This window comes from Vicia villosa, linkage group LG4 (assembly GCF_029867415.1).
Source record: "Vicia villosa cultivar HV-30 ecotype Madison, WI linkage group LG4, Vvil1.0, whole genome shotgun sequence".
Classification (NCBI taxonomy): Eukaryota; Viridiplantae; Streptophyta; class Magnoliopsida; order Fabales; family Fabaceae; genus Vicia; species Vicia villosa.
The window spans coordinates 112652912-112677150 of NC_081183.1; the positions used below are offsets into that span (position 1 = coordinate 112652912).

At 37.1% G+C, this 24239-nt stretch overlaps 1 protein-coding gene across 1 annotated transcript; it reads right to left on the reverse strand.

Annotated features, from left to right (window-relative positions):
- Window positions 1-20918: 20918 nt before the first annotated feature.
- LOC131597694 (uncharacterized) lies at window positions 20919-21395 on the reverse strand. The gene has a single exon (XM_058870372.1). The coding sequence runs from the start codon at window positions 21393-21395 to the stop codon at window positions 20919-20921; it is 477 nt and encodes a 158-aa protein (XP_058726355.1).
- Between the last annotated feature and the right edge of the window lie 2844 nt (window positions 21396-24239).

A 24239-nucleotide genomic window follows, 5' to 3' on the forward strand; every position in this document is an offset into this window, starting at 1 on the left:
TCCAATGCAATTTCCCTTTCAGGAAATATATATAAAGAGTACGCATAATTCAGCGCTCAGAAGATGTGTCTCAAATGGTTCAGCATGCAACATCAGAACATGGTCTGGCAAGACATCAGAAGATGGTCGAAGCAGAATCAGAACATGGGTCTATGGAAGCATCAGAAGAACATGAGATCAGAAGCACTGAAGATCAGAAGATGGTATCACGCTCAGAAGCACTTCAAGGTCAGAAGATCAGAAGATGCTGTGCACCAAGCTGTTTGACTCTGATGATATTCAAACGTCGTATTCACAAACATCAGATCAGAAGGAAGTACACGTGGCAGACTACGCTGACTGACAAAAGGAACGTTAAAGCTACTAAAGGCTACGTCAGTAGACACAGCGTGAACAAGGCTCGAGGTAGTTGACAAAAGCGTATAACATTAAATGCAAAGCTGTACGGAACACGCAAAGCATTAAATGCATTCAACGGTCATCTTCTCAACGCCTATAAATATGAAGTTCTGATGAGAAGCAAGGTTAACGATTTTCGCACCAATACAATTCAAATTCACTTGCTGAAACTCTGTTCAAATCTAAACTCAGAATCTTCATCTTCATCAAAGCTCACTACATTGCTGTTGTAATATCTTAGTGAGATTAAGCTTAAATTGTAAGAGAAATATCACAGTTGTGATTATCGCTTTTAAGAAGCATTTGTAAACTCTTGAATAGATTACATTAAGTTGTAAGGAACTAGAGTGATCAGTTGATCAGTATACTCTAGGAAGTCTTGGCAGTTAGCTGAGCAGGAAGTCTTGGCAGTTGGCTGAGCAGGAAGTCTTGGCAGTTGGCTGAGCAGAAAGTCTTAGGAGTGAACTAAGCCTAGAGTGATCGTGTTGATCAGTAGACTCTAGAAAAGTCTTAGGAGTGAACTAAGCAGTTGTTCCTGGAGTGATCAGGTTGTGATCAGAAGACTCTGGAAGACTTAGTTGCGGCTAAGTGGAAAACCATTGTAATCCGTGCGATTAGTGGATTAAATCCTCAGTTGAGGTAAATCATCTCTGCGGGGGTGGACTGGAGTAGCTTCGTTAACAGCGAACCAGGATAAAAATAATTGTGCATTTTATTTTTATCGCTCAAGATTTTAAGTCACACTTATTCAATCCCCCCCTTTCTAAGTGTTTTTCTATCCTTCAATTGGCATCAGAGCGCCGGTTCTAAGGTGCAAGCACTTAACCGTGTTTAGAAAAGATTCAGGAAGAGAAAAACGCTTCATTTAAAAGATGGTTGATGAAAGTGAAAGGACTATACCTACACCTGCATCTACATCTGGCTCTGCTGAGCAATACAACGGTAACAATGGTTATACTAGACCGCCGGTATTTGATGGTGAAAACTTTGAATACTGGAAAGATAAACTGGAGAGTTACTTTCTGGGTCTAGATGGTGATCTATGGGATCTTCTGATGGATGGTTACAAACATCCAGTAAATGCCAGAGGCGTGAAGCTGTCAAGGCAAGAAATGAATGATGACCAAAAGAAGCTTTTCAGGAATCATCATAAATGTAGAACTGTTTTGCTGAATGCTATCTCTCATGCTGAGTATGAGAAGATATCTAACAGGGAAACGGCCTATGACATATATGAGTCCTTGAAAATGACTCATGAAGGAAATGCTCAAGTCAAGGAGACAAAAGCTCTTGCCTTAATCCAGAAGTATGAAGCCTTCAAGATGGAGGATGATGAAGACATTGAAAAGATGTTTTCGAGATTTCAAACTCTGACTGCTGGATTGAGAGTTCTTGACAAAGGATACACCAAGGCTGATCATGTAAAGAAGATCATCAGAAGCTTACCCAGAAGATGGGGTCTGATGGTGACTGCATTCAAGATTGCGAAGAATCTGAATGAAGTTTCTCTGGAAGAGCTTATCAGTGCCTTGAGAAGCCATGAGATTGAGCTGGACGCAAATGAGCCTCAAAAGAAAGGTAAGTCTATTGCATTAAAATCTAATATCAAGAAATGCACTAACGCTTTTCAGGCTAGAGAAGAAGATCCTGAAGAATCAGAATCTGAAGAAGAAGATGAACTGTCCATGATTTCCAGAAGGCTAAACCAACTCTGGAAGACCAAGCAAAGGAAGTTCAGAGGCTTCAGAAGTTCAAGGAAATTTGAACGTGGAGAATCTTCTGATGAAAGAAGATTTGACAAGAAGAAGGTCATGTGCTATGAATGCAATGAGCCTGGACACTACAAGAATGAATGTCCAAATCTTCAGAAGGAAAGTCCCAAGAAAAAGTTTCATAAGAAGAAAGGTCTTATGGCAACCTGGGATGAGTCAGAAGATGATTCAGAAGATGAGCAGGCCAACTGTGCGCTGATGGCGACAGAAGATGACGGATCAGAATCTACATCAGAATCAGATTCTGAAGAGGTATTTTCTGAACTTACTAGAGATGAGTTAGTTTCCGGTCTAACTGAACTTCTGGAACTCAAGTCTCAGATCAGTCTCAAATACAAAAAGCTGAAAAAGCAATTTGAATTTGAAACAAAGAAGCTTGAGTTGGAGAATTCTGAATTAAAGGAAAAACTTTTAAAATTATCCAATAATGTTGGATCTCCTTCTGATTCAGAAAAATCCACTCCCAGTCTGAATCACATTCTGAAAGAATATGATTTAAGTTTCAGGAAGTTCCTATCTAGAAGTATTGGCAGAAGTCAGCTAGCTTCTATGATATATGCTGTGTCTGGAAACAAAAGAGTTGGCATTGGTTATGAGGGTGAAACCCCATACAAACTTGAACCTGTTGATGAAATGAAAATTACATACAAGCCATTGTATGATCAGTTCAAGTATGGCCACTCACATGATATTAGGCACACTTCACATGCACAAAGTTTTCACAGTACACACACTAAGAAGCATGTGACACAACCTAGGAAATATCATGAAACTCACATTAAGAATTATCATGCTGTTCCTCCTATTGCTTACAATGTTAAACCCAAGTTCAATCAGAACTTGAGAAAATCTAACAAGAAAGGACCCAAAAAGATGTGGGTACCTAAGGATAAGATTATTCCTATTGCAGATATCCTTGGCTGCAAGAAGGACAAAGCACAACATGTCATGGTACCTGGACTCTGGATGCTCGCGACACATGACAGGAAGAAGGTCTATGTTCCAAGACCTGGTGCTTAAGTCTGGAGGAGAAGTCAAGTTCGGAGGAGATCAGAAGGGCAAGATAATTGGCTCTGGAACTATAAAATCTGGTAACTCTCCTTCCATCTCTAATGTACTTCTTGTAGAAGGATTAACACATAACCTTTTATCTATCAGTCAATTAAGTGACAATGGTTATGATATAATCTTTAATCAAGAGACTTGCAAGGCTGTAAATCAGAAGGATGGCTCAATCCTATTTACAGGCAAGAGGAAGAATAACATTTATAAGACAGATCTGCAAGATCTTATGAGTCAGAAGGTGACTTGTCTTATGTCTGTTTCTGGAGAGCAGTGGGTCTGGCACAGGAGATTAGGTCATGCTAGTTTGAGAAAGATCTCTCAAATTAACAAACTGAATCTTGTCAGAGGACTCCCTAATCTGAAATTCCAGTCAGATGCTCTTTGTGAAGCATGTCAGAAGGGCAAGTTCTCCAAACCTGCATTCAAGTCTAAGAATGTTGTTTCTACCTCAAGGCCATTAGAACTCTTGCACATTGATCTGTTTGGACCAGTCAAAACAGCATCTGTCAGAGGAAAGAAATATGGATTAGTCATCGTAGATGATTATAGCCGCTGGACATGGGTAAAATTCTTAAAACACAAGGATGAGACTCATTCAGTGTTCTTTGATTTCTGCATTCAGATTCAATCTGAAAAAGAGTGTAAAATCATAAAGGTCAGAAGTGATCATGGTGGTGAATTTGAGAACAAATCCTTTGAAGAATTCTTCAAAGAAAATGGTATTGCCCATGATTTCTCTTGTCCTAGAACTCCACAGCAAAATGGGGTTGTAGAACGAAAGAATAGGACTCTTCAAGAAATGGCCAGAACCATGATCAATGAAACCAATATGGCTAAGCATTTCTGGGCAGAAGCAATAAACACTGCATGCTATATTCAGAATAGAATCTCTATCAGACCTATTCTAAATAAGACTCCCTATGAATTGTGGAAGAATAGAAAGCCCAACATTTCATATTTCCATCCTTTTGGATGTGTATGCTTTATTCTGAACACTAAAGATCATCTTGGTAAGTTTGATTCCAAAGCTCAAAAGTGTTTCCTTCTTGGATATTCTGAACGCTCAAAAGGCTACAGGGTATACAATACTGAAACATTGGTTGTAGAAGAATCAATCAATATCAGGTTTGATGATAAGCTTGGTTCTGAAAAACCAAAGCAAGTTGATAATTTTGCAGGTTGTGATATTGACATATCAGAAGTTGTTGAGCCAAGAAGCAACGCATCAGAAGCAGAGCTCCTCAGAAGCAAAGAATCTGAAGATCAAGTAACAGCTTCTCTGGAGGATCTAAGTATTTCTGAAGAACCATCTGTCCGAAGATCATCCAGACTCATCTCTGGTCATTCAGAAGATGTCATTCTTGGAAAGAAGGATGATCCAATCAGAACAAGAGCATTCCTTAGGAACAATGCAGACTGTCAATTAGGTCTTGTATCTTTGATCGAGCCAACTTCTGTTGATCATGCTCTAGAAGATCTAGACTGGATAATTGCTATGCAAGAAGAACTAAATCAGTTTACAAGGAATGATGTTTGAGATCTTGTTCCTAGACCAGATGGATTCAATATAATCGGTACAAAATGGGTCTTCAGAAACAAGCTCAGAATGAGAAGATGAGAAATTCTTACGTATGAGTATCCTTTGATATGAAATTTTTTTTGTTAAGAAGTTCTGATAGAAATCAATTAGAAATTGTGATTCAGTTATTACTAACGTTTCAGTGTCTAAGTTGATTCAGAATCTCTCTTCAAAGCAAAACAGCTGTAACTGACTATCCAGATGGTAAACACGTGTTCACTATTCCTGGACAAGCGTGCGTGCAGTTGAGGGGACGTCTTCTTAGGTAACTGTGCAAATCACGTCTTTTGTCATTATTATCTCTCCTCATGTCACGTAACATTAAATGCTTTTCATCATTTACTCTCTTTTCAGTTTTCTTTTTATACTCTTCAAACGTTTCTTTTCCCTCTCATATTTCTCTCTCTCTGCATTCGGTTTCTTTTTCATCTCTCTCTTTTCATATCATAAACCCTAGCTATTTCCATTATCTGAAAGTTCATCATGAATCCATCGTCAGGCTCTGGAAATCAAGACAATGATAAGAAACAAAAGAGAAAGGCATCTGCTGAACCTGAAACCAAACCTAAAAGAGTTAGGATCTCCTATGACCCTCTCAAAATTTATCAACCCCTTGACGATTCTCGTTAATCACCTCCCTCTTCAAAGACCTCCACCACCTCTTCCTCCTCATTCATCCTCTCGGAACCACCTTCTTCACCATCTGATATCTCCTCTCCTTTAACCCTTCCCTCAGATATTTCTTCATCCCTCTCATACCCTTTTCCCACCAGAACACCTAATCCCTATAGTGTTGTTCTTCCCGACTCAAGGATCACTGTCAACCCTCCAACCCCTACCACTCAAACATATCTGGAGCTCTTACATGCTGATGTAAGTGGCTGGTTGGAGATTCTTGGTGCTGCTCACCTTAATCATCTGGATGAGTATGCTACAAACAACCTCTGGAATACCTTTCGTCAGGATTTTCTGGAGAAGGCTACAGACACTCAGAGAAGGATTATGTCTGAAGCTCCTGGTGTTCGTGGTCTCCGGTTGGAAGTTGGTGAGAGCAGCCATCACTGTCTCATCAGGAACAGAAGAGTTCTTGAAGAGAAGATACCTGCAGATGAGTTGGAAGAAGAAAATCTCTGCAGAGATATCGTGGTGTGGAAACCCCGGTCTTCTGTGCTCTGGTTTCCTGTGCTGACTGGAGATTTTCAGTGGCTGTTCAACTGGTTCAGAATGAACCCTTCTGAAAATGCACCTCACATGGTCTTTCCAGTAGTGGTTTATCGTGCTGAAGTTGCTGGTCCTACTCCTCCAACAAACCTTGCAGCTATTCTTCAAGCATTGGAAGATGGAACTTCTGAGCTGCCTGAACCAGAATATACTAAGGCTCTTTCTGAGTCAGACTCAGATGAGGAAATGGGAGATGCACAAGCTGAAGATCTTCCAGAAGATCACTCTGCTGAGATTGTTGTCCCTCTGGGCAGAAATACTGGTGCTTCTTCTTCGGGTGAAACCTCAGCTCTGATGGAGACCTTGGAAACTCTTCATCAGAATCAAGATATGCTGGCTTCTCGTTTGGATGCGCAAGAAGCAGCCAATGCTGAGTTTCGTTCCTTCATGACAAGGCAAGCTGCAAGCACTGACGGGATTCATGCTGTTCTGGCGCGGATTTTGCGTAGGCTAGGATCTTAGTTTTTTAGTCTTTGTAGTCTCCTTTCCTTGTTGCATCTGTTTTCCTGCATTCCTGTCTTGTATCTTTTGATTATCAATGAAAAAGTTTCTTTTCCAGTAAATGTTTTCTTTTGTCGTGTTATTCATCTGAATCTTTTTAAATATACTTTTTGATGTTATGACAAAAAGGGGGAGAAAGATAAATGATAAATGATTTGATTAAATCTATCAGTTGCTGGGTAAAGGCTCCCACACATTCACTAACATGAACTGCAAGTTCTATATGGTTTAAGTGTTTTGCAGGTACAAAGAAGTGAAGTGAATCTTCAAAGCAAACACTAGAAGCAAAACCATTGAAACTGAAGCAAGCTGAGTGCTATCAAGCTTCAGAGATCAGAAGCAAGAAAGAAGAATGAATCAGAAGCACTGATAATAGAATTTGAACATTCCTGTTCTGACAAAATTCTATTTGCCCTGATACACATAATGTTATGGCTTTGATACATTATTTGCTCTGATACTTGTTTTTAGCCTAAAATGCTCTGATACATTTGGCTCTGATACATATCATGTAGTTGAATATACATTTTATGTTCTAACTCGTTCATGCTGACTTTTGTCGTTTAGTTTTTGTTCTGTAACATTTCAGGATGTAGAGATGCTCAAATGATGCTCTGGTACATTCAACAATGTTCTGATACAAATCTAGCATGAAGTGATGGTAGTAGACATTCAAAGTTCTGAAGCTATCCGAGGGAAGCAGAAATCAGAAGATGTGAATGTTCTAAAAGATCCAGAAATTCAAGTTCTGAAGCTGTCCTGAATGGAAGCAGAAGTCAGAAGCTGTGAATGTTCTGAAGATCAAAGAAATTCAAGTTCTGAAGCTGTCCAATGGAAGCAGAAGTCAGAAGCTATGGATTCTCTGAAGGCAGAAGCTCATATGATCGTCTCTACCGAAATAATCAGGGAAGTCTTTTATTAAAGTTCTTCGAGTATTTATTTCAGGGGGAGATTATTTATCTCAGGGGGAGATTGTTAATCTCAGGGGGAGACATATTCATATGCTTATGCTATAGCTGTGTAATTTGTCTTTTGCCGTCTACTCTTTCTGATCGCAAATTCATATCATTTATATATGTTTTTGTCATCATCAAAAAGGGGGAGATTGTTAGAACAAGATTTGTTCTTATCAATTATCTTAGTTTTGATGATAACAATAATATGAATTTTGATTAAGATAATATGGTACTCTAATCCAATGCAATTTCCCTTTCAGGAAATATATATAAAGAGTACGCATAATTCAGCGCTCAGAAGATGTGTCTCAAATGGTTCAGCATGCAACATCAGAACATGGTCTGGCAAGACATCAGAAGATGGTCGAAGCAGAATCAGAACATGGGTCTATGGAAGCATCAGAAGAACATGAGATCAGAAGCACTGAAGATCAGAAGATGGTATCACGCTCAGAAGCACTTCAAGGTCAGAAGATCAGAAGATGCTGTGCACCAAGCTGTTTGACTCTGATGATATTCAAACGTCGTATTCACAAACATCAGATCAGAAGGAAGTACACGTGGCAGACTACGCTGACTGACAAAAGGAACGTTAAAGCTACTAAAGGCTACGTCAGTAGACACAGCGTGAACAAGGCTCGAGGTAGTTGACAAAAGCGTATAACATTAAATGCAAAGCTGTACGGAACACGCAAAGCATTAAATGCATTCAACGGTCATCTTCTCAACGCCTATAAATATGAAGTTCTGATGAGAAGCAAGGTTAACGATTTTCGCACCAATACAATTCAAATTCACTTGCTGAAACTCTGTTCAAATCTAAACTCAGAATCTTCATCTTCATCAAAGCTCACTACATTGCTGTTGTAATATCTTAGTGAGATTAAGCTTAAATTGTAAGAGAAATATCACAGTTGTGATTATCGCTTTTAAGAAGCATTTGTAAACTCTTGAATAGATTACATTAAGTTGTAAGGAACTAGAGTGATCAGTTGATCAGTATACTCTAGGAAGTCTTGGCAGTTAGCTGAGCAGGAAGTCTTGGCAGTTGGCTGAGCAGGAAGTCTTGGCAGTTGGCTGAGCAGAAAGTCTTAGGAGTGAACTAAGCCTAGAGTGATCGTGTTGATCAGTAGACTCTAGAAAAGTCTTAGGAGTGAACTAAGCAGTTGTTCCTGGAGTGATCAGGTTGTGATCAGAAGACTCTGGAAGACTTAGTTGCGGCTAAGTGGAAAACCATTGTAATCCGTGCGATTAGTGGATTAAATCCTCAGTTGAGGTAAATCATCTCTGCGGGGGTGGACTGGAGTAGCTTCGTTAACAGCGAACCAGGATAAAAATAATTGTGCATTTTATTTTTATCGCTCAAGATTTTAAGTCACACTTATTCAATCCCCCCCTTTCTAAGTGTTTTTCTATCCTTCATGCATAAGTCATACATCATACATCATATATCATACATCATACGTCATACATCATACGCATATTCATACACAACATATAATGTTTCACGACAAACGCATACATAACATGCATATTTCTCCTTTAGTTCGAGAATCTCATACATTACATACATCATAAACATTGCATATCACTAACTTGATTTTTTCAGGCAGACGGATGTCTTCAGCAAAGATGTTCTCAATCACATGCAGTGTTCCCCTGAATTCTATTCAGATAAGCAGTCCTCTCAGATATAATCAAGTCGAAGATTCATTCTGAAGAGATCTCTCTTTCCAAGTCACCTATCAACTCAAAAACATACCAACACAGATCTAAGTCGATACCTTGGACGGTTCCTTAATGATCTACCATCAAAGATCTAAAGCTGATACCTCATACGGTTCCAGAATGATCTACCATCGAAGATCTAAAGCTGATACCTCAGACGGTTCTAGAACGATCTACCATCAAAGATCTAAAGCTGATACCTCATACGATTCCAGAACGATCTACCATCGAAGATCTAAAGCTGATACCTCAGACGGTTCCAGAACGATCTACCATCGAAGATCTAAAGCTGATACCTCAGACGGTTCCAGAACGATCTACCATCGAAGATCTAAAGCTGATACCTCAGACGGTTCTAGAACGATCTACCATCGAAGATCTAAAGCTGATACCTCAGACAGTTCCACAATGATCAACTTTCAAAATCTAAAGCGGAAAAACTTTGGACAGTTCCATAACGATCATCCTCCTAGGCTTAAAGCGGTAACCTCAAACGGTTCCGAAACAGTCAACACAGAGGTTTTCAAATCCTTCATCAAGATATAATCAATGGATTCATTCTGATGAACAAACCATCAACACATTTTCCAAATGGCATCTGAAAGCTCATCTCAGGTAATGTTTCGATCTGCCAACAACATTTCTCAGACAACATTCAAAGACAAATTCCAACATCTCTTCCGGTCGAGGTAAGTGCAAATTTTCAGGGCGTATAAAATATTCAATCATCTTCTACCTTCAGATTTCAAACAATCTCTTCAGGTTTAAGAAGATTGAATAGGGGCAACTGTTATACCCCAAAATTTGCCCGCATCTTTTTTCAAGAAGACTTCTATCTAAAAATTAAGAGTTTCATATAATCTTGGATTTTTATCCCATAAATATCCTGATTTATGAATACTTGGTTTTTAGAATTTTTCTTATACGGTATTTTGGCTCGCTGTTGAATTTATTCTTACGCAAACGCCAAGTACTGTTTATTACTTCACACACGCTATTTATTTGAGATTTATTTACAGATAAATAGTACTGACGCAATTGGTACAGAATTAAATCTTTTGCAGGCGGAGATTCCGGGGGTTCAGACTGTACTGGTAACAAGTAAATTATTATTAACTTTTGTTTCCCACTAATTTTTGTACTATATTCCATTATTTTCAAAATCTTTTCCTTTCTTTTCAAATCTCTTTCTTTCAAAATCAAATCCTAACTTTATTCTATACATCTCTCTTTTTTCCAACACTATCATACACTTTCTTTCAAATCCTACTTCCACTCAAATTTTCCTTTTGTACGGAATCACTTCATTCCCCAACGTCTCTATCCTTATTTTCATTCTATAAATACCTCTCATTTTTTCCATAAAATCTCACATCAAATTCTAACTCATCTCTCAAATTTCTACTTCATATTCATTCTCTCTTCTTCCCCGGCAAAATGGCGAAGCGGATGGAAACGTGTTTTCTTCTGTCTGCATAGTCCTGAAAAATGTGGACCTGGGTTGTTTACACTCCCAATCATCTATATGTTATTGTTTGTAGCATGGGTTATTAATCGTCATTCTTAAAGTTTGTCGTATCTTTTATTTTTTAAATGTACCGTTTACTCGTCGTACTGTTCATTATATTATGTAATGTTTGTACTGTCAGTATTAAATGTCGTACTATCTGTCATACTGTTGTTTAATTATTACGATAATATTTTGTGTGTTTTTTGCCAGTTAAATATTTATTTTTCTGTGCATTAAATATTTTTCAGGGTTATTATCGGTAATTTTGTTCGCATACAGTATATATTATTTATTTATTATGTCTGTGTTTTTCTAACAACTCATGTAAATAAATTTTCACCATTAACATAATCAAAAACAAAAACAAAAAAAAATTAACTTTAACTGTTGAATTTTCACCTTAACTGCTACATTAATACCTGAACAGTCAGTAGACAGTCAAAACCGCTGACAGTGCAATTCTCCGTGTTTTGTACCATCAATCAAATCAATCTTTTGCATTTCAAAATTCCAAGATTTTTGTTCTAGAAGTCTTCTGAATAGCACATGATTAGCAGAGACTCAGCACTGCACAAAAATCAGGTACGCTTAACTGTCTCCTACACAAACAGTCCCTAACTAGGGTTTTCTTGTTTTTTCAGGAGAACAAGTTTTTGAGACCTCAAATGGATTTCATGGACCTCCATATATCTCAAAGTACCACCATACAAATTTTCAAACTTCAATTCGCTCAGACGCACAGTCAGCAGCTCAAACAGTCAACAGACGACCCGTTTGACCAAAAAGTCAACAGACAGTCAAAAATGAAATTTTTTGTCAACATCCATATTTTGTCAAAAGATTCATCATTTGATCATTGGTTGATCATAATTCATCAAGGAAAGATCAAAAATCAACAAAACCCTATGTTTCAAAATTAGGGTTTTCTCCTAAAAAGTCAACTGAACTTTGACTGGTCATAACTCTCTCATCCTTCATCCAAAAAATTCAAACCAAAGCTCATTTTGAAGGAAATTCAATTATCTTTCAAATGCAATTGGTTCCATGGTCATTAGATTCACCATTTAAAAAATATGAACCAAGACATTACAGGTCATTTTCAAAGTCAACAAAACGTCACTTTTTTCAAAAGGACACACAAGGAGCATGGAAAATTATTTTGATATGAGACTAAAGACATTGGTTAGAGGACATCTTGAGGTTTCCAAAAAGTACAAGAACTCCTTCATATGACAAAAATTGAGGGGTTTATGCCTTGTTGAAGTTGGCCATTTTTTGGGAAAATCCATGAAATCAACATTTATCAAAAATGTTTTTTTTCCAAAAGGGGCAAAGTTTTCATGATCCAAACATGTTCCCCATAATGTGAAGGGCCTCCAACGACCAAGCTAAGGCCCATAGCATTTTTGTTTCTTTTTTGGTTTAATTTTATCACATTTAAAGTTAAATTGAAAAAGAAATGATGCAAGATTCTTATCCAAAGCTTTGCCCCTTGCATGAGTCATCAAGATAGCTTATTTTCTGCAACAAAGGGAAGTACAAAGTTGGCTTGGAGCAAGAGAAGTAAAGAAGAGCAAGCTTTGGTCAAAATTTCAAAGATTTTTAATATTTAAAAATCAAGAATTCAACAAAAGCAATCAATGCTTCTTGGCTTAGATTTTAAGCACATCTTAGCTTATAAATTAAGTGGTATGCTTCACCAATGTAACACACACGAAAAGATAGCAAAGGCATAGCAAAGAAACTACAAAATTCTCACAAAATATCAAACACTTTGTAATTTTTGTTTTGCAATTTCTAGCTTACTTCAATAAAAAATAATCATTCAAATCATCCTTTGGGGTCACATAGAGTAAGATTGATGCACTAAACAAGTCCCATAATGCTTTAAATACGTGTATCATCATCTTCATGTTCATAACTTCATAGCTTTCGTTTTCCAAATTTTCACGTGAAATAACTTAATCTAATCTTTGATTTAAGTTCCTGACATCATTTAGAGTAGATCCAATGTAGCTCATGCAAGGTTTCACTCCTCTAACACCTTCCACCATTGTTGGTTGTCCAAACTTGAGAAGCTTCGAGTTGCATCTTCCAGGCACTTTTAGCAAAAACTAATGCCACTAATGAACTCAGGGGGTCTTAATTAGGCTATCTGGGTTGTTTGCAACCATTTATTTTCTTGTTTTTTGCAGGTTTAAAGAAGGAGAAAATCGGAGACCGAAACCGTTGCCAAAACCCTTGAAAAACCGTTTCCATAGCTGTGTAGAAGATGATGAACAGTGACTGAGACTTGTTGACCTCCACGCGTGCGTCCCTGATTGGTTCGTCAACCTTCAGCGCTCTCTCCCTCATTTCTATTCGTCCACGCATGCATAGTGGGGCCAACCTGACTTATTAAAAGTCTTTATGATCCCACGTGACTGGTCAATACAGGTGCACCATGTTCTCTCCAATCTGGGCCATAGATCTCCACTAAAAATGCATCCAACGCACCAGACAAGCAGTCCATACCATGGATTCTTTAGCATATCACACATGATTATTTATTTTCTATTTTCTATTTTTATTTTATTTTCTTTCAATAATTAATTAAAAATAGTTTAAAAAATCCAAAAAATATAACAAAAATATTTTTAGGTTTATAATTTAATCTATTATTTTTTTATATAAAAAAATCTTATTTTTCTTAAATATTAAAATATTTTGTTTATTAATTAGTATATATTTATATATTTGCTTTTTAATTATTTCAACCAATCAAAAAATCATAAAAAATTTTGTTCTTTATATTAAATATAGTTTATATATTATAGGCTAATTTTGTACATATTTAGGATAATTTTCTCTTTAAGTTTTAATTATTTGTGTAATTATTTGTATAATTATATGATTATTTAACTTAATAATTTCAAAATCAATTTCAAAAATTCCAAAAAAATTAGTTTTGTTTTAAAATTAATTAACAAGCATTTTGAACATATTTTAAACTTAATTTTTAGGTTTAAATTTTATTTTCTATCTTTTTCCTCATTTTAATTAAATTAATCATGCATTAATTCTAATTAAAATCAATCATCAAAAAATCCAAAAGTATTTCCTTTATTTTCTTGCAAATTTAAATTCCTAGATCAAGTGTATAGGTTGTCAAATTCATGTAAATAGCGTAGTTTACATTTCCCGCACAATCGATGTAATAGCGTAGATTTACTTTCCGCATTTTACATTTCCGCATTTTAAATTCCAGTACATATAAAATTGCGTGTATGTCAAAGATAAAAATTGAAACGTTAGGTCACTAACTTCAAAGATAAAATATCTGAATCAAAACACAATCACACTTGCACCTCTTAGGGTAATCCCTCCTTACTCTTTTCAAAAAAATCAAAAATCAAATTCTACTGTTTCAAATGCAAAATCGAACTTTCGTTTATATACAGTGAAAGGAGAATTTTTTAAAGGAAATAGGAAAAGACCTTATAACTTAGGGTAGACCTCTTAAATTGCTTGCTCAAATCAAAACAAACAAATGTCTCATATATCGTTGTTTTTTTCAAAATAAAACTTTCAAAAAGACAATACTTGGTATATATCAAAACAAGGATCATTACGAAGTTAACGTTCTTTTTTCAAAACATCTTTTGAAAGATAAAACACTTTGTATACATCCGCACAAGGATCATTACAAAGTCAATTTACAAAGGTATTTGAAACCACATACAAGCATTTCAAGACAAGAGAAAAATGATTCAAAATAAGTGAGCTAAGCAATCTAAGAGCCCATGGATAACCATGGATACAAAGGGTGCTAACACCTTCCCTTTGTATAACCTACCCCCTTACCCAGAATTTCTTAAAGGTCATTTTTCTGTTTCTTTTATAAACCTTTCCTTAATTGGATAAAATAAAAGTCGGTGGCGACTCTCTGATTTTCAAAAACACACAAAAGCAGAAAGAGAAGAGTCAATTCGTGTATCTCTCCACGAGAGGTACGGTAAAAAACCGAGGGCGACACTCTCATTCCAAAAGGTGAACTCAATACTGAGATTGAGATATTCTTATCTTGTGTAGAGTCTAGTTTGAAGAGTATAAGAAACTCACCAGGGTAGGCTAAAAGGTGACTAATGACATGTTCCTATGTTTATAAGAAACCTGATGGGTCCTTGTATACAAGCTCAAGAGGAAGCTGGGAATATGCTTTTAAGAATCCTGGGGGTCCTTGTATTGTAAGCCCAAGAGGAGGCTAATCGAGGGTCATCGAGGGTCCTTGTTATAGCACAAGAGAAAGCTATGTTGTTTTGAACTTAGTTTGGCTCTAAGCAAATGGGTAAGAGGTTTCACCGGGAATAATTCCTCTTGGGTGGGTGTGCCCTATTTTTGTTCTAAGGATTTTTCAAGATGTTTCACCGGGAATAATTCATCTTGAGGTTTGAACTAAGGAATTCTAATTAGGAAAGAGCCTTCACCGGGAAGACATTCTCAATGCTAGGCCATAGTCCTATAATATATATATATATATATATATATATATATATATATATATAGTTTCTCTGTTCTAAGTTTGTACTCAGACGTAGTTCTAAACAATATATATATATATATATATATATATATATATATATAGTTTATCTGTCCTAAGGTTGTACTCAGACGTAGTTCTAAACAATATATATATATATATATATATATATATATATATATATAGTTTATATTTGACAGTAATTTAAATGAAAGCTTGTAAATGGAAAGCTATAAAGCCTAACCTGGATGGAGTGGAGGCCTTTGAATATGTATGTACAAAGCCTTACCATCAGCTTGGTTGTTTATTGGCAACAGTTGAATGTTTATTGGAAACAGTTTAATGTTTTTGTTTTGAAAACAGAAGAAGTGAAGATGGACACTAGGTCACATAGGTATCTGAAGTGTTTCACCGGGAATAATGCCCTTCAAATACCAGAAGAATGTTTTGAAAACAGATGAGAAGATTTTGTAAAGAAATACAGTTTTGAAAAAACAAACTATGAAAATAAAAAGGTGTTGGGTCTTACACTCTAATAGAGGCCCATTGAAATTGATTTACTGTTTATGAAAAATAGTTGAATGATGGTTTGAAATGATACAAGGTTTTGTTGTCTGAAAACCTTGATCGTCTGTTTAATCGGAGTTTGAAAATAGTTTTGAAAATTGACAAAAGTCAACTTAATTATGATAAAGAAAAGCCTATACCTAATTAAGACCTAAATGATTAGGGTTTTATCACAAAAATATGTACAGGAGATTAAGTTTTGAAAATCAAGTGAAAACTATATTTTTAAAGTATTAAAACATACTTAAAACATATGATTTTAAACCTAATTAAAATATATTAAAATAATATATTTTTTGTGATTTTTTTGGATATTCTCAAAATAGATATATTAAATGAGAAGTGTGTGAAAAATCAAGTGAAAATGATTTAATTTGATAGGTGAATTAATTAGTTGAAGTTGTGAAGAAATTGAATGGGAGAAGTGATAAAAAATAAGGTTTTGTCTCCCAAAGGGCTTGAACTCACGTCCTTTAGGTCACCACTCAAAATACTTACCATCTGGACCACGCGCGTGGCTTGTTAGACAAACACCTCCAGCTCATTATATTTGAAGACCAATGCATAAATGAGTTAAAAATAAAATGAACGAAACAAAAGGTCTGAGAAAGGGGTTCGAACCCCAGACCTTGGGCAAGGCAAGACTTTGGACGCGCGCTGTAACCATTGTGACACTACGATGAATTCGTAAATGACACACCTATCATTCAAAATAAAATAAACTCATTCCTGGGAAATTTGAAAAAATGGCACCACCATCTTCATCTTCAACCTCAAGCTTCAAAAATTTGAATTTGCTATCTCACTCGTTTCTCAACCAAACTTAAAGATGTATACATGGATTTTGCTCGTTTTTGAACAAGGATCATGATGGTGTCCTTTGATTTTATTTATTTTCAGTGTAATTCAAAATTCGCACGTATGAACACTAAGAACCCTAAAACTGAAAATTAACATGAAATACTCTATATGCATGATATGATGCAATTGGCTGAGGGTTAATGATCCTCTCAGGTGCAGAAACTTGTTGGTATAACAAGTTTTGATTTATGAAGCATTAATCATAGATTTTGAAGCTGATGAAACTTACCTCTGAAATGAAGATTGTGCTATGATCAAAGTGTGTTACAGAGCTGTTGCATTGATCCAGATAGCTTCAATGATCCTCCAGGAAGGTGTTGAGATGCTTAGTTTGAGTTAGAATTCCCCGGAACTTCTTGCTCGACCTCAACTGATATCGCTCCAAGTGAGAGGTTAAGATGATGATCCTCCACGTATAGAAGTGTTCCAGGTGTTTGGATCACTTCTAAATACCTCCTTTGATGTGTTTGAATACTTACTTTCAAAGGAAGAGCTCTGGTTTGAAGAATCCGAGTCTTCTTGCCAAAGAACCTTTGAAAAACCTAAGTATGAGGGAGGAAGAGAGAAATCAAGATTTCTGTTGCTTTGGTGTGTCTAATTACTGAGGTATGCTATTCTATTTATAGGAAAAGAGTTCAGTGTATTTGCAGAGAGTGAGCTTTGCTTAATAAGGTTAACTTGGTTTCTTGGTTATGAAGGAATTTCAAAAATATCCAAAATGCAATGATGGCAATTTTGATTCCACTTGATCAATCCCCTAGCCATTGATTTTGTGTGATCTTAGGGGACAATTCTGTTGTAGAAGTGGACTCTAATTGGCTTAGGAGAAGATTCTTTGGTGATTCATCAAGATTCCAATTTTGTAATGATTACTTAATCACATGGCATTGAATTATTGCAACTTGGACAAAAATGATGAAATGGTGCATTTGATTCCTTCAAATCTCTTCTAATATCTCATGGATGAGGATGCCTCAATTGGTAGAGGCATTGGTACAAAGTTTACAAAATTCAAATTTGGACATGACCTATAATTTCACTTCAAATGCCCATACTTTGATCAACCATATCTCTTAGCTCATAATTAATTTGAAGATGGTTGAACACAATTTGAAAAGCCCTTGACATGTACTTCAATTCATCAGTTTGGTGTTTGCCCAAAATCCTTAGGGAAATTAATGAAAAAGCCCTATAAAGTTTGAAGAAAACTAGGGTTTCTTTGCTAGTTTTGTGAAGGCAGTCACTTTGAAGCTCCATATCTCTCCAATGGTTGATTTCTAGCCAAAAAATTATATGTGACAAAGTTTTTGATCCTTGATTTCTTTTATTGATTTTTCTTGGTCAAATGACTTCAATAATCATATATTGATGATATTGATCCTTAAAAGTCATGTCTTGACCCAAAACCCTAAAAGTCAAAGGTGATCTTGTACAGTTGACTTTTTTCAAATGAAGTGAAATCTTGGATTTTTGTGATGAATCAAGCTATCCTCCTCAAATGAATGGTATGAATGGATAATATTGAGGTAATAGAAGTTCTTGAGCCATGTTTGAGTTGTGGATCCATGTCCTAATTAAAAGTCAACTGTCCAGGTGAATTAGGTCAAAAACCCTAATTGTAGACCAGATGAAATTGATGACTGTAGATCTTGAATTGAGGTACAATGCTCAGTGGATATTGTCATATGGATAATTTGAAAGTGATTGAACCCTTTGAGTGATGTCCTGGAGCTTTTTATGGTTTCCCAAATATGGTCCCTGATTTCAGTCCTTGATGGGCTCAAAACCCCAGTCTGGTGACCTGAGTGAACCTGAGTCCTGATGACTGGTGTCTAATCAACATTGGTGAATAAATGAATCATTTGAGTCTTGTGATTGTATTAGAGGTTATTCTCTCATTGATTGATCCTTTGCCTAAGCTCCTTTGTCCTTGCACACCCTCGATTGTGTACCAGATAAACAAGTGACTGCTCTGTGTACCTGTCTTGAGTTTGATGAAATGTCTGGAGGTGTGACATCTCAGGGGGGGGTCAAAATTAGGGTATGACAGAAATTTGGTCAAAAACCCTAATTACAGCTTCTGATGAACTTGAAGGTGATTGATCTTGCATTGACCCATCATTGGACCTTGGTATTGATTAGAGAATCCCTTGAATCATAGCAGAATGTTGGGTTTATTTGTGGGCCTCAAAACCCTAATTTGCCCAGTCTCTTCTTAATCAATCTCTTGTCTTGGGACACAAGCAACAAACAACAATTTTTTTGTATTTTTGTTAGCAAATGATAAATGCATGATGATTATAATGACAACGATGATCCTAATATTTAAGATATGGTGGGATCTCAGTGGTCAAAAATTGGGGTGCAACGGCTGCTCCTATTTAAGTTCCTGATACCTGATGAGGGGAAGATGGAATCTTCGTCACAGCATGGTAGGAGGGTCTTAAATACAAAAGATAGCACAAATTTGGACCCTGAGAGCCCACATGCATGATATGAAAGCAACATATTTTTTTTGTTTTTTACATGGAACAAACAAACATATAACATCCTTCCTTTAAACTGGGGGGGAGGAAACAGATCTACTGGGGACACATGATAAACAGTCCCTGACACTTGGGAACTGGACAATGTCACATACTATGGTAAATTTAGGATTCTCACAGAATGAACCAGGTGTAAATATTAGTCCTTTTGACACAAAATAAGGGTTATGGATTCACACATAACACATCACCTAGCTATGGATTCTCACATAACGAGGTAACAAAAGAAGGGGTTCTGGATTCTCTTAGAACAAAAAAGGGTCGATTACGGATTCCCTCGCAATGACAAAGATATGTTTCAGATTTTCAATCCACCGAGACGCTCATTTTTTCCTAAGTCGCTCTTTCAGGTTTTCGACTTAGGGAGCTCTTCTTTTTTTTAGGCGAATTATTTCTTGACCATATCAGTATTCAGGGGAAGTGGGAATTCTTCACCATCCATAGTCGTGAGAACCAAAACACCGCCCGAGAAGGCTTTCTTGACAATGTATGGGCCTTCATAATTGGTAGTCCATTTGCCCCTGGGGTCTGGTTGAAGAGGGAATATATTCTTGAGCACGAGATCACCTTTCCTGAATCTTCGAGGTCTGACTTTCTTGTCAAAGGCTTTCTTCATTCTTTCTTGGTAAAACTGACTGTGGCATAATGCAGTCATTCTTTTTTCTTCAATAAGATTCAACTGATCATATCTAGCTTGACACCATTCTGCTTCTGATAATTTGGCTTCCATCAGGATCCTTAAGGAGGGAATCTCAACCTCTATTGGGAGTACGGATTCCATGCCATATACTAAGGAGAAAGGTGTTGCCCCAGTCAAAGTGTGAATTGTAGTACGGTACCCATGCAGAGCAAGAGGGAGCATTTCATGCCAGTCTTTGTAAGTCACAACTATCTTCTGGACAATCTTCTCAATATTCTTGTTAGCTGCTTCTATCGCTCCATTCATCTTAGGACGGTAGGGAGAGGAATTGTGATGCTCAATCTTGAACTCATCACACAACTCTTTCATCATCTTGTTGTTCAGATCGGAACCATTATCAGTAATGATCTTGTTGGGTACGCCGTAGAGATAGATGAGATTGTTCTTGATAAATCTTACTACCATTTGTCGAGTAACATTGGCGTAAGAGACAGCTTCGCCCCATTTGGTGAAGTAATCAATGGCGACTAGGATGAAACGATGTCCATTTGAAGCCTTTGGTTCAATCATTCCAATGATATCAATTCCCCAAATAGAGAAAGGCCATGGAGAGGAGATAATGTTGAGAAGCGTCGGAGGCACATGGATCTTATCAGCATAGATCTGGCATTTGTGGAACTTGTTCAGATATCTGTAACAGTCAGATTCCATTGTCATTCAATAGTAACCTGCTCTCAGTATCTTCTTGTCATTGCATGTCCATTGGCATGAGTTCCAAAATATCCTTCGTGAATTTCTTGCATTTATTGGTTTGCTTCGTGACTATCCACGCATTTGAGCAATACCCTGTCGAAATTCCTTTTGTAGAGCACATCCCCTGTTAGGAAGAAATTACCGGACAATCTTCACAAAGTTCTTTTGTCTTTGCTAGAGCCCCAGGTGGGTACTCTTATTTTTGAAAGAAGATTTTAATGTCATAAAACCACAGCTTGTCATCTGTGACGGCTTCAACAGTGAATACATGAGTTGGCCCATCCAGGCGCATGATTGTAATTTAATGTGCTTCATTTGGAAACTTCACTTGATATATGGAAGCCAAGGTAGCCAATGCATTTGTCATTTGATTTTCCTCACGAGGTATCTGATGGAAATCAACTTTGTTGAAGAAGGTTAGCAGTCTTCGAGCATAATCTTTGTAAGGTATTAAACCAGGATGACGGGTTTCCCATTCTCCTTTGATCTGATTAATAAGTAGAGCATAATATCCATACACATCTAGAATCCTGATTCTAAGATCAATGACTTCTTCTAGTCCCATGATACAAGCTTCGTACTCTGCCATATTGTTGGTCCAGTCGAACATCAGTCTTACAGTAAACGGTACATGAGAACCTTGTGGCATAACAATGATTGCCCCAATTCCTTTACCATAAGTATTAACAGCTCCATCAAATATCAAACCCCATCGGCATTCAGGATCAAGTCCTTCTCCATGTAAAGGTTCCTCATAATCTTTTGATTTCAAATACATGATCTCTTCATCTGGGAAGTCGTCTTGCAAGGATTGGTCATCATCAATAGGTTGAGAGGCCAGATGGTCGGCTAAAATACCTCCTTTGATGGCTTTTTGGGCACGATATTGGATGTCGTACTTGTCATACCCCAAACTTGTCCTACCCTTTTATCTGGCTTATGTTTCTCATTTCATCTGCATTTTCATTAGGTCATCTAACACTCATGTATCATTAACCAATGAACTTGGCATGGGATCAAGGATCTTGGAGGATTAAGGGTTTCATGTGGATCAGGCAGGCTTGTTTCAATTAAAATTCTCCAGAGCCAGGGATAAGGTTTGCTTCTTACCTCAAAGTTTTGATTACATATTCCTCAGGTCTTCTCTTTATAGAGGCAGGCTTGTTTCAACAGTTGGGCTTATTCACCAAACAAAGATTAATTCATGGTGTTACTTGTGTTATAAGTCATTTACTTTGAGGTATTTGCAAAATTTGGAGGAAAAAATAAGGTGGGGGTTTTGTTTCAAGTTCGAAAACTTTGGTCATATCCTTTCACTTTTAGTTAAGGTTTCGTTGGTGGTATGGATTCAAGTTGCAAAAGTGAAGAAAGATTCAATATTCGAATTCAAAAGAAATGGAGGAAAAAGATTAATTCATATTTCATTTGGAGAAGGAATTTAAACTTAATTTCGCGGTCAAACAAATTACAAGCAAATATTTCAATACATGTTCAAAATCCAATCATATCATTACAACATTAAAAAAATGGAGTTTGACCTATGGAACAAAATCTAAAGCTTATTTCCCTCTAACCTCCAGTTTCCTTCCAGAATATCTAGCTTTCTTCATTGAAGGTTCATCATTTGCCTTCATATATACTCCATCCAGACCCACCACGCCATCATGAACCCGATCATTCATCAAAATTCATATTTGAAACTCATGCCCTGCACATATAAACCCAGACAAATCCAAACTGCATCAGTATTCTGATTATGACATAAAATACAACAGCCCTGCATCAAACAACTTCAAATATCCCAAACTCACTTGAAAATTCACTTTGAACCTATACCTATCTATTGCACTGCAGAGAAATAAATATGCAGCAAAGTAAGACCTGGTCCACCACACAAACAACCCTACATAAAACCAATTCGGAAAAATCAACAAAAACAACTAACACCCTAACTCTTTCAGTTAACATTTCACTACCAGCAGTTTGTTTTATTACCAATTAACCATCATTCAACAGTCCCTAAACTCAACTAATTTCTTAACAGTTCAAGACATACTTCCAATAAAAAAAGTCCCATGTTCAGCTCTGCATATTCATATAAAACCAAGACATACATTCACTAGTTAAAACCAAATGACTAACCTTCAGCTCATATTTCACATTGCAACTGACAGGAGCCTTCAACTTCTAACATTTCTAACCGACTGTAACCTGCACATTACAATAACCACACACCCAGGCTACACATTATAAACATACAGATTCCAGAAAAAAGGGCATTCCAAAATAGAATTTCTTTCAAAACAGCCCTGCACAAAGATGAAATGGGAGTTAGTTAACGTTCAAAACAATATGCAGCCATATGTACAAAGCTGCCAATTCGACGTGTCAGTCAGAGATCCCTAACCACTGGCTCATAATTACTTCCAGCAGCTAAAATACAGTTTTAACTACTAACGACCAGTAACGAGATTGCTACTCACCTTTGAAGCTAACTCGAAATGATCCAAGCTTCTTGTTTTCACTATGCCAACTTGCTCCCACCAAAATAAACTCCAGCTGCATCTACATACATAACCATACATGACATCAATAACAGTCACTACTAATCCTACATGTCAGATTCAATCACCCCAACCTATAAAAGCTCCCTTCCCTCCACAATTCAAGTTTCATACGCCACTTCTCTTCTCCACCATAAGATCATTCATCATCCATTTCACTCTCTTCACGCACCATTCTTCACCTTCATTCATCTACAATTCTCCTCTTCTCCAATTCATCCCTCAACCTCTCTCTCTCCCCCATATTCGCTCATCCACAAAAGCCATTGGAGCTTCACCTCGGAGCTTCCATAAGCTTGAGCTTGGCCTCAATCCACTCATTCTCACACGCAAGAACCACTCAGAACAACATCCAACACAGAAAAATGAAATAGATAAAGAAGAAGGAGCTTAAAGAAGGTAGAGAGGAGTACCAGAAAATTACCTGAATTGAAGTATCCCTCGTGTTTATTTTGCCAGCCGTCGAAGAGTCACCGGAACTGCTCCGGGAGGTAAGTGGCGTCGAACTCCCAATTCTACCCTGCTTTAGCGTTGTTCCATATTGTTTGTCACGTTCCCTTGCTTATCGCTCGCAAATTGCTAAAACTCTGCTCTATTACGGAGGTTTGCACAAACTAGGGTTCGTAATCCCTCACTCGATTTGTGACGAGGGAGCCTCTTTCAGGCGAAATTGAGGCGAGATTCTGATAGAAGGTGGAGAGAGGTTTGTAACGAGGTCATGATTTCCAGATTTGGCCAAGCTCCGCCGCCTCCGGCACGGAGGAGAGATTGCCGGCGAGGGAGGTTTGTTCGAGAGAGGGAAGATCGAGAAAAGAGAGTTTGAGAATGGGATGTGATGTGAAGAGTCACAAACAATAACCCTAAGGCTATGTTTGGATATCACAAAATGAACGGAGCGGAATGGAGCAGAGCGGAGTGGGATGGAGCGGAATGGAACGGAGCGAATCGAATGTACCATTCCATTGGACAAATTGTTCATTCCGCCCAAATCGGAGGGGAAGAAATATGGTGGTAAGTGATGGAATGGAATGGAATCCATACCACTCCTTTCCGCTTCG

Excerpts from the sequence above, each read along its gene's own strand:
- LOC131597694 (XM_058870372.1), bottom strand. The coding sequence starts at position 21,395 with ATGTATTTGAAATCAAAAGATTATGAGGAACCTTTACATGGAGAAGGA.